This window comes from Danio rerio, chromosome 21 (genome assembly GCF_052040795.2).
Source record: "Danio rerio strain M-AB ecotype USA chromosome 21, GRCz13ab, whole genome shotgun sequence".
Lineage (NCBI taxonomy): Eukaryota > Metazoa > Chordata > Actinopteri > Cypriniformes > Danionidae > Danio > Danio rerio.
In genome coordinates this window covers 9,424,073-9,436,092 of record NC_141041.1, presented here as the reverse complement: position 1 = coordinate 9,436,092, position 12,020 = coordinate 9,424,073, and the positions used below count along the sequence as shown (strand labels likewise).

Below are 12,020 nucleotides of genomic sequence, written 5' to 3'. Positions count from 1 at the left end.
GGATGGCCTACACAGTCACCAGATCTCCATCCAATAGAGCACCTTTGGGATGTGGTGGAACGGGAGATTTGCATCATGGATGTGCAAATCTGTAGCAACTGTGTGATGCTATCAAGGCAATATGGACCAAAATCTCTGAGGAATATTTCCATTAGCTTGTTGAATCTATGCCATGAAGGATTAAGGCAGTTCTGAAGGCAAAAGGGAGTCCAACCACAGTACTAGTAAGGTGTACCTAATAAAGTGGCCAGTGAGTGTATATTGTAGCACGCTTCATTTTTGGTGTTTAGCAGAACTGTGGATGGCTGAAATGTCAATCATTTTAGCTGAAAGCTCAAAACTTGGCTATCGTCTGAATGAGAAACATTGTTATCTGAATGAAATTCAGCACCCTGGCATCTTCATTATTTCAGCATCAACAGGCATATTTTATCAGTGACATCCTGTAACACAAGGACATTTTATATCATGGCTTGCATAATTCAACAACGGATTGCAGTGCGTTATTCGTTTCAGTTGCGATCATAACACAAGGGCCACTTTTCCGTCGTGTTCCTGAGGTAATTCTCGTATCCAATTTGGTCGGTCGCTACATTTGAAACAGTTCGAAATCACACACGAATCTGTCAGAGTTTTACATTCAACTTTGTCATGTAATAAATACACTTGGGGAAGGAAAAAATAATAAAAACAGGATTTAAAGGTGTGGTTTATGTCCTGGAGGTGGAGCTTTTGGGTAGCCATGGGTTTTGATTGGTTGTGCAGGAATACAGTACTGCCTTAAACAGCAGTGGGAGCTGCTCCAAGGGAATAGACATCATTTTACCTGCAACCAATAAATACACAAACAGTATGAACGTCAGAAAGCACATTCACTAAACTTACAAACTGTTATAGTGAAATACATGCACAACAAGGTTGCTGCTTTGAATATATACAATTTTAGCTGGAGTTTACTTAATTTAATTGCATGAAAATAAGCAGGATGAACAATCATTTATGTGTCATACAGGCTTGCATTGTTTGGACTTTGTTATTTGATGAGAGGGTAATATTGTGAAGTAGTAATATGATTTCAAATAGCTGTTTTCAATTTGAGTATATTTTAAGATTTAATTTATTCCTATGATGCAATTGTGTTCAGGGTCACATAATCCTTCAGAAATCATTTTAATATGATGATGTTTGGCTTAAGAAACTTTTCTTATCATTAGCATTGTTAAAAACAGTTGTGCTGCTTCACATATTTATGGAAACCGTAAAGTTTTTTTTTTTAAATAAGTGAATAATTCACTTTTCAATAATTTGAAATAATTATACAGTTGAATGTCTGAATTATTAGCCCTCCTGATTTATTAGCCCCCTGTATATTTATTACCCAAATTTCTGTTTAACAGAGAGAAGATTGTTTCAACACATTTCTAAACATAATAGTTTTAATAATTACATTCTAATAACTGATTTATTTTATCTTTGCCACGATGACAGTAAATAATATTGTACTAGATATTTTTCAAGATACTAGTATTCAGCTTAAAGTGACATTTAAGGTGTGGAAATATAAATTTCTATCAACTAATTCCAAATGAACAATAATCTACGTATAACTAAAAAGTTATATTCTTTGGTTTTTAATTATATAATTTCATTAACATCCCAGCTAGGAGGGACATTTAACCTTTATCTCTCTGACTACAGGCTAAGCCAGTGATGCAAATGCTTTAAACGACTCTGTCTTTGTCTTCGGGTGTTGCTTTTATGCTACAGAAACCCTATGTTGATTAACTTGTGTGGTCAGTAGCTGGGCCGTTTTTTAACACCTATGCCAGGCTGACTCCAACTCTTAATTTGCATGCTTTGTTTAGCCATATCCCCTCCTCCTAAGAACACAATATAGACATGAAATCTTTGTCTTAAATCAGACTTGTGTGAGACTTGTGAGAGACTTGTGAAAGAACTTGCAGACTGCAGACCTCTAGTAGGCTCTTGCAGACACATGGACATCTTAAAGACGCTGTATGACTGCAGATTAACCAACACGTCTCAATAAAGGAATTCTGCTTGTTTCGAGTCTCCTGGACTGGGTTTCTCTTCTTTTTTCATTTCATTTATTTTTTTTACAACAAAGGGTTTAACTAGGTTAATTAGGCAAGTCATTGTATAATGATGGTTTGCTCTGTAGGCAACTGAAAAATAAAAATGACTAAGGGGGCTAATAATACACTGTAGCGCTTTACTTGGATTAAATGGATTCAAAATGGATTAAATTAATTTATTTTCTCAAAATTTTACATACAATACCCCATAATGACAATATGAAAGAAAGATTTTTTGAAATCACATGTACAGAAGTATTCACAGCCTTTGCTCAATACTTTGTTGATGCACCTTTGGCAGCAATTACAGCCTCAAGTCTTTTTGAATATGATGCCACAAGCTTGGCACACCTGTCTTTGGGAATGTTTGCCCATTCCTCTTTGCAGTACCTCTCAAGCTGGTTGGATGGGAAGCGACGATTTATAGCCATTTTCAGATCTCTCCAGAGAGGTTCAAAAGGATTTAGATCTGGGCTCTGGCCGGGCCACTCGAGGATATTCACCGAGTTGTCGTGAAGCCATTCCATTGATATTTTGGCAGTGTGCTTTGGGTCACTGTCCAGCTGGAAGATGAACCGTCGCCCCAGTCTGAGGTCAAGAACACTCTGAAGCAGGTTTTCATTCAGGATGTCTCGGTACAGTGCTGCATTCATCTTTCCTTCTATCCTGACTAGTCTTCCAGTTCCTGCTGTAAAACATCCCCACAGCTTGATGCTGTCACCACCATGCTTCACTGTAAGGATGGTATTAGCCTGGTGATGAGCGGTGCCTGGTTTGCTCCAAAAGTAACATCTGGCATTCACTACAAAGAGTTCAATTTTAGTCTCATCAGACCAAAAGATTTAGTTTTTTATGGTCTGAGAGTCCTTCAGATGCCTTTTAGTGTATTCCAGGTGGGGAGTGGCTACTACCATACAGGCCTGATTGGTGGATTGCTGCACAGATGGTTGTCCTTCTGTATGATTCTCCTCTCTCCACAGAATAAAGCTGGAGCTCTGACAGAGTGACCATCGGGTTATTGATCATCTCCCTGGCTAAGGCTCTTTTCCCCCGATCACTCAGCTTAGATGGCCGGCCAGCTCTAGGAACAGTCCTGGGGCCTCATGTACGAAGACTTGCGTGGAAATCTTACTAAAACATTGCGTACGCACAAAGCTGTAAATGTGCGTACGCAGAAAAAAATTCAGATGTATGAAACACTGCGTACGCCGAATCTCACGCATGTTCTTTTGTACATCTTAATGAACGTGAAACTGAGCGCAACATGCACGAGCACAAAACCCCTCCCTGCTTCCTCCCCCGTATGAATATGCTAATGACTATGCTAATGGCAAAACCCAACGAAAAAGCAATGGCAAAAGCAAGCAAAAAGAGAAACTTTGAACAGAATGTGAATTGGAGGTGCTGCTTTCGGAGGTAGACCGGAGAAAAGCGGTGTTATTTGCAAGTTTGTTCTCCGGAATTAACAACAAAAGAAAAAAATAGAGTGGGAGAGTTTAGCTGATGCGGTTAACACAGTTGGGTCTGAACATCGCACTGAGTGCATTAACGCATGTGATCATGAATTGACACGTTCGAGCATGAACTCGGCTCGAATCCAGCGTCTGATGAACTCTTTCTTCTTTTTTTCCCCGCTACATATCAGATTTTGCCCACTATTTATCACGAGAAAGACAAGTAGGAATCATCAATAAGTTTGTGCATCATACTTTATTTGCACATTTATTGAATGGAAATGTTTCTGATTCCCGCATGCAAATTCATCTTCAGATAGTGTCTTTATAGCAATGTGCGTGCGGTAGATCGCTCAGATTACATTGGGAAAACAGGCGACTGCTGCAAATTGTGCTTTAATGTTTAGCTGGTCAAATGTATGGTATGGAAACCTTGTATACCTGCTGAACCCGTCTCATACAGCTGCCATTGCAAGGCTCAGACACTTTGTAGAGAGGAATTTAACACAACTGCCTCTAGGAGTCGCCAATGGAAATAAAACAGACACGCACAAAAAATGTGCGTACGCCTGCCAGAAAGCTGCCGTGAACCTGCGCACATTCCCACGTTCAGTTCATTGTTAGTAAATCCAAACGTGAGCGATTCTGAGCGTGAAACCTGGCGTACGCAAAGTGTTTGTGCGTACGCAGCGTTGATACATGAGGCCCCAGGTGGTTCCAAACATTTCTTCCACTTATGGATGATGGAGGCCGCTGTGCTCATTGGAACATTCAGAGCAGAGGAAATGTTTCTGTAACCTTTCTCAGCCTTGTGCCTCGAGACAATCCTGTCTCAGAGGTCTACAGACAATTCCTTTGTCTTCATGCTTGGTTTGTGCTTTGACATGCATTGTGAAGCCGGGGAGCTTATATAGACAGGCGTATGCCTTTTCAAATCATGTCCAATCACCTGAATTGACCACAGGTGAACTCCAATTAAGCTGCTGAAACATCTCAAGAATGATCAGTGGAAACAGCATGTAGCTGAGCTCAATTTAGAGCTTCACAGCAAAGGCTGTCAATACAGATGTACATGTGATTTTACAGGTTTTTTTTTATTTTAATAAATTTGCAACAATTTAAAAAAAATATTTTTCACATTGCCATTATGGGATATTGTGTGTAGAATTTTGAGGAAATAAACGAATTGAATTCATTTTGGAATAAGGCTGTAACATAAACAAAATGTGAAAAAAGTGAAGCGCTATGAATACTCTCCGGATGCACTGTATGAATGAATAGAAATTGAAGGTAACTTTTTGTCATTTTAATAATAATAATAATAATGCATTTTATTTAAAGTGCCTTTCAAGAAACCCAAGGTCACTGTATACATGTACACAATTCAATCATTTAAAATTTTACAACATATACACAGTTCAACCATTTAAAAGTAAGCCAACAGTATAAAAATAGAGATGATAAAATACAAGGACATGATACAGAATGTAGTATGAAGCTATAAAAAGTAAGTTATTTTGAACAGATGAGTTTTAAGTCGGCATTTAAACAGAGGGAGAGAGTCCATGTTGCAGATGTCAGGAGGAAGAGACTTTTAAGAATCCTTGCTTAATAAAAATATTAGTGTTCACATTGTTATTGAAATAGAGAATAACTCGGTGTGCCTTTTTTTGGCTTTTTAACTTTGAAGATAATTTTTCACTCACTCAAACAGCAACATTACACACTAAAGGAATTCTATCTAAAAGAGAAAAACAACAGCAATGGTGTATGTACACACAGACTTTTAATTTCAGCCAGTCAGCCCACGCACTTCTAATGAACTTTTTTTATATTATATATCATTATAAAATTGCCACGTTTAAGGTCTGATTTTAAAAAAAAATCAGTGATCTTCTCTGTCTAATAGATATACGATATGAAGTGAGTCACAGACCGGACAAGCATTAAATTAAATTAAATTTCCCCCAAAATGTCTTTAAAATATGAGTTTATTTTAATCAGGTATTTTCAACAGAGTTTTGCGCTAGCAATGTCTTTCATCACATTTTACACTAAAATACCTAAATTATAGCTTAAATCTATTTAACTGAATGTTTTGTAATTACATTACAACATCGGTGCTGTAAAAGAAACCTTCTAAAATTGAAAACAGTCACATTAAGCTTTTACCTGAAGTTCATCATTGGCTGAAAAACACTAGCTGTGCATATAGCCCATTGACTGACATGTCTGTCCAAACTCACACAGATACACACCTGACGTGTGGCGTATCTCAGTAAGGCAGGTGATGATGTCAGAGAAGCGTTTGGGTCGCTGTGGATGAAGTCGTTCTGTCAGCTCACGACACAGCGTCCAGTAACGTTCACTTAATTGTTTCAGCATTGACGTGTTGCACAAACCTGTCGTCTCTGCAAAACACAAACTCAAATTACACACACCTGTTGTCAAAAACAAATGGATCAGGGTTAGTGTGTGTGTGTGTGTGTTATTACCTTGATTAAGCAGCGTGATGGTCTTTAAGCAGCTGTACTCCTCATTGCTGATGTTTAGTTGATGAAACTTACGGAAGAGAAAATTTAAGCTTTCCATGACCTCCATAGCATCCTCACCAAACCTGCAGACATGTATAAATATCATATTTAATAACTCTATATAGCATATCAGATGTTAAAATAAAAAACATTTTGGACAGATCATATTTCCCAGTGGTCAGAATGAAGTAAAAACAGACCAATTTCGAGTACAGTATAAATTACTTATATCAACTAAATGTAAATTGTCAGTTTTTTTTATTATTAATTATTGTTTTTTTTGTTAAATAAAAAGCTATTAAAACTGTTGTTAAAACGTTTTCAAGCCCCAAAATACAGTTGTCATGTATATAAATAGCCAAAACGCCTAAAATGTATATATATTTCTAACATTATTATTTTTATACTATTATTATTGTTAGCAGATTTCAAAAAACGTTATCTTAATATCAAGAGTTCACACTTATGATTAATTAATAATAATAGCAGGTTTGGCATGCTGTCCAGGGAGAGAAACCTGAGCTCAGATTTAATTGAGTCCCAAGGCTCCTGCCTTGTCAATCAGCATGTGGGGGGAACAAAAAGTTCTCGAGAGCTCCCTCTGATAATGGAAGGAGGAGATGGGGTGGATGGGGGGATTCTTCAAAAACCGAATATGAGGGAGTAATGCTAGTCGAGCTAAATATAGTGAGTTTGGAATGATCTGATTGGCTTACTAATGGTTACAGATGAGAGACTAGCCGCGATCAATCAAATTAGAGATCTGCACGGGACAAAATTTTGAATCCCGCTCCCGCCCGCACCCGTCAGGTTTTAGCCGGAACCTGACCGCTCCCGCTTATATTAAGCACTTGATGTCCCGCTGTCCGACCCGCCACGTTTTCTATCTGCCGCACCCGATCCCACTTAAGAGCGGGGGGAGAACAAAACCGAAAATCACCCAGTTATACAGTCCAGACAGCCTATAACAAGCTGTCTGTATAAACACACACATGCACAGCACCAAGCACACACACACACATCTCTCATTCGCGCGTGCGCATACATACACACACACACTGCAACAAACAAGCTAAACACAGCATCGCGCTATTTCATTTACACACATACATACGCGTGCTCACTCGGGAGTCGGGAGCGATATTGCTAGACAGCCCGCTCCCGTCCCAAATTAAACCCGTTACCGACCGCTCCCGTGATTTATTCGGAAATTTATACCCGCGCCGTAGAAATCTGGTCGGGTCCCACGGCGCCCGCGGGACAGCCGCGGGAATGCAGACCTCTAAATCAAATCTCGTGCTCCTCTTGAAATTATTCTGTGGTCACACTGAATTTTTCTCCCCATAGACTTCCATTTATACGCAGGCGGATGCGTCAGACGCAGGTTTGTGCGTCAAGTTTCGCAGTTCACAGAGTTGCAAAGTTCAAGCTTAATGATCTCTGACCTGCAAAATCGCATCACTTGACTGCGTGAGACCATTCGAGGATCAATGATCTCTCTGGACAGAATTTTGAACATGAACTAATCGCTCGCTTATTGTAATGTCTAATCATCTTGTTTGGTCCGGCCCCTTTTCGTAGTGCCGTACAACATAATAGTGTGACTGTCGCATCAGTTTGTGAATCTTCACTTATTCTGCACATAATCAATTTTTACTCTCAGACTGGTAGTAAACTTGACAAATAAATTAATATAATAAACATATTTTAATATAATAAATTTAATATAAATAAACAGTGATTTCTTGTCAAACATAGCCTATTGCAATTAACAACATTTTCAATAATATAATTACAATATAAACACAATTTCTAATCACCCCTAAAATGTTTTTGCAATTAAATAATAAATAAATAACAAATAAATAATAGTGCATAAAATGTGCTCTGAAAAAAAATCATATAATTAATAATATCACCGAATATTATCATATAATCACCCTACTTACAGTAGAATGATATACACAGAATGATATTTCATTATATACACTTTAAAATATTTATTGAAATAAACACTGAAGTTATATTATCCAAGAAATTAGCTATCCTAATCCACTTTAAAAAAAATAAATAAATAATAAAATGTGTGAACTTGCCATTTTTTAAAAATATTCAGTAAAATTTCCTAGTATTTATTTAACAAGAATTGTAAGAGCAACAATTAACTTGACTTCTAGTTGATTATTTGGAAAAGTAGCAGATGGTCGATTTTTCTGATGAATCATCTGTTGAACTGCATCCCAATCATCACAAATACTGCAGAAAACCTACTGGAACCCGCATGGACCCAAGATTCTCACAGAAATCAGTCAAGTTTGGTGAAGGAAAAATCATGGTTTGGAGTTTCATTCAATATGGGGATCTGCGAGAGATCTGCAGAGTCGATGGCAACATCAACATCTTTATATTCTTTACTGTACATTATTCATGTTAAGTGACAAGACTTCTGTCTCAGCAAAGTCAGACCTTACTGTCCTAATTAATTAATTAAAAATCAAGGCATGTTATTTTATTTTGGTAAAATAAGCGTAATCTAAAACCCTTTGCCTTTCATATTAGCCATTTCTGATGCCAAACGATTAACCAGAAGTCAAATTACTTATTATTACAATATTTGTTGTTCCTAAAACTTGGATAGGCGACAAGACTTTTGTCAGGCAGTATAAATGCACAACTAATAGTGTTGTGTTTCTCACCAATGCAGTGTATATGTGTGTGTGTGTGTGTGGACGGAGTGTAGTGTTGAGTCTCACCGTTGCAGTGTGTGTGAGGAGGGTGTGTAGTGGTGTGTGACGTTGGCCAGTTCCCCCAGTATCTGTGCGCTGTGCACTGTGATGGAGGACAGCAGGATGAGCTGATGCCATGAAGAGCCCAGCAGACGAGTGCAGTCTTTAATGGAGAGATCAGTGAAGAACGGCAGACGCTTGAGCCACACGATCTGTCTAAACAGCAGCTCGTCTGCGATACCACACAGCAGCGCCAGCAGCTCCGACTGAGTCACGCTGTACCTGAAACACACACACACACACACACACACACACACACAAACACACTGCATTATTAAAGCACAGAAATAAAACAAAAACACAAAGGTTAAATGACACAGCAGAGTCACGCTGTACCTGAAACACACACAACTGCACCATTCAAATCAAATACAACACAAAGACACAGTTCATACACCCCCAACCTGACTTCACCAAGTAGCACATGTTCCTGGAGTAACACCTACAATATGTTGATCCTGGAACAACATTCCAGTCAGCCAATCAGAATTAAAGTATATGTTTATGTTAAGTTTAGGCTTACGGTTAGGTATATGCACTTCTACATGATTGTTACCCAACTATTATTCCCTTTTGATTTTGTTTTAGGGGTAGGGATTAGGTATGGATTACATTTTTGAACACAAATGATGTTCCAGGATCAACATAGATGTTAATCCAGGATCGCATCATACTTGGCAAAATCATGACGTGTGTTCATACACAATTTTACTATTAAATTCCAGGACTTTCCCTTAAATATTCATGACCTAACATTTCATTTAATGTCTACGTACATGGGGTAAATAAAAAAAAAAATGCACGTTAAAATTAATTAAAGCATATAAAAAAATATATAACGATCTATGTAGTTTGTTTATTTTTATATCTGTAAAATTGTTTTAAGAAAGTATCTTGCTTACAAAGTATTACACAGACTTCACTAGTCTAAAAAAAGTTATTTATTAATTAAGCAATTCTTTGCTAAGGTTTATGATTGTGTTTTACTCCCTGACCCAATGATAGCAATTTTTGGTTGGTTAGATTTTCTGGAGCCTTTCAGTACTTGTTCAGTAAGCTATGATTTAAGTTAGTTATCGTTTGTTTCTGGAAGAAAAATATTAGGCCTCTTTTTTTCCTGTATTTATATTTAGAAAGAATTAGATATGCCACCTCTGGGAACAAAATTTTATTATATGTGGGATCTAGGAGTGTGACGCGATGCTTACTTCACTACTTCACGAGATGAGACACGAGATTGGGTTCACGAGAACAAGACGAGATTTTTACGCCATTTTTAAGAAATTGTGTTTTATTCAACTGAAAAACAAAACTAAATTGCAAAACTATTTAGGTGCTTTTTAAATTAATCTTGTAATGAAGGTTATTTTACTTCTATTTTAATGAATTCTACTTCTAAAGAGCATGCAAAACTGCTAAATATTTTGCTAATAGCCTAATGTGAATGGAAAACAGTTTTTTATAATTTTAAATACTAGCAAAATATTTGCTAATATATTAATAGAAAACTTTTATTCAACTGCAAAACAAAAATCACAAATTACAAAACAATTTAGGTGTTTAATGAAATGCAATGAAAGGTATTTAATTTGTATTTTAATTAATTCTATGCCATTAAAGATACGCAAACACTATATTTAGCGAAAAAAAAAATCTACTGACTAGTTTCAATTTCATTTTAATTTAATAAATCAGTTTCACTTCCATTTAGCAAGATTTCCCTGTGACTCACTCTAAGCTACTGAATGCGATCATGTGAATATGAAGTAAGGACTGATAGGAGAGAGTTGTTTTCATGTAATTTGATAGCCCCAGCCCCAACTCAATATTCCATTTCAGTTGAAAATACAACAACATTTTATATGCTGTTGTTTTAAGTTAGTAAAGAAATCTATTTCAAATAAATCTTGTTTAAAGTGCTGAGAGGCATTTAAAAGTGCCTGAAAAATATTATGATTTTTACAAAAACTGTTTAAAATAATCATTTATGATAATAATAAATGTTAAAAACAGCATATGAGACTGATTTGTGATGGATCATGTGACACTGAAGATGGGAGTAAATTCAGCTTTGACAAAATAAAATCAATGACAAAACATACACCCATCCTGGCTCAGTGGTTGGCACTGTCGCCTCAGCAAGACGGTCGCTGGTTCGAGTCCAAGCGGGGTCAGTTGGCGTTTCTGTGTGGAGTTTGCATGTTCTCCCCATTTTTGCGTGGGTTTCCTCCGGGTGCTCCGGTTTCCCCCAAAGTCCAAAGATATGTGTTGTAGGTGAACTGAATAAACCAAAATGGGCGGTAGTGTATGTGTGTGGATGAGTGGGTTTGGGTGTTTCCCAGTACTGGGTTGCAGCTAGAATTGCATCTGCTGAGTAAAAAACATATGCTGGAATAGTTGGCAGTTCATTCCGTTGTGGCAACCCCTGATATATAAAGAGAGTAAGCCGAAGGAAAATGAATGAATAAATTAATGAAAACATACACAACATGACAACATGAATCAAGTTAACTTTTAGTTTTTACAAACGTAAGTGGATTAAACATAAAACAATTAAGTTGTCCCCCCAAAAAAAAAAAAAACTTAGGAATTGAATAAGTAATTTAAACAAGCGTCATTTTTTGACTCTATATACAACACAGGTGTCAAAGCCAATTCCTGGAGGGCTGCAGCTCTGCACAGTTTACTTTCAACCCTAAATAAACACAACTGATCAAACTAATTGAGTCCTTCAGCCTTGTTTGAAACCTACAAGTAAGTGTGTTGAAGCAGGGTTGGATCTAAACTGTGCAGAGCTGTTGCCCTCCAGGAACTGGCTTTGCCACCTGTCATATACAGCATTTAGCTCAAGATCTTTTGATTTTTCATAGTATGCCATGCTATCTCTGAATAAAGCTAGATTCATTTATATATACACCATCTATATAGTAGTCAACATTTGAAGTGGGCAAAAACCTTTCATCAAAGTCCTACAAATATACAACAATAGCCAGCATTCTTGTCTTAGGACAATAAAAAAACATTTGGATCCACTTCAAATGTTGACTACTAATTAGAACTGGTGAAACCTGATTACTAACACACATTTTTTTTTTACTTCCCCAAGAGTGTAAATCTCCACTATTTTGCTTTGTAATCTATTATTGTTAC

General features: G+C 37.1%; 1 protein-coding gene and 1 long non-coding RNA gene across 2 annotated transcripts in view; one reads left to right on the top strand and one right to left on the bottom strand.

Moving 5' to 3' along the window:
• Window positions 1-661: 661 nt before the first annotated feature.
• The window catches only part of nr6a1b (nuclear receptor subfamily 6, group A, member 1b), a 61,057-nt gene continuing 49,698 nt past the window's right edge, over window positions 662-12,020 (bottom strand). Inside the window, 4 exon segments of the mRNA NM_001033720.1 lie at window positions 662-826; window positions 5,809-5,961; window positions 6,046-6,167; window positions 8,838-9,092. Of these exon segments, the coding sequence (NP_001028892.1) occupies window positions 711-826; window positions 5,809-5,961; window positions 6,046-6,167; window positions 8,838-9,092 (646 nt within the window). The 3' untranslated portion in view covers window positions 662-710.
• On the top strand, window positions 956-5,420 carry LOC147838751 (uncharacterized). The gene is made up of 3 exons (XR_015520006.1): window positions 956-1,550; window positions 2,129-4,157; window positions 4,599-5,420. It is a non-coding gene; the product is annotated as an uncharacterized LOC147838751 (long non-coding RNA).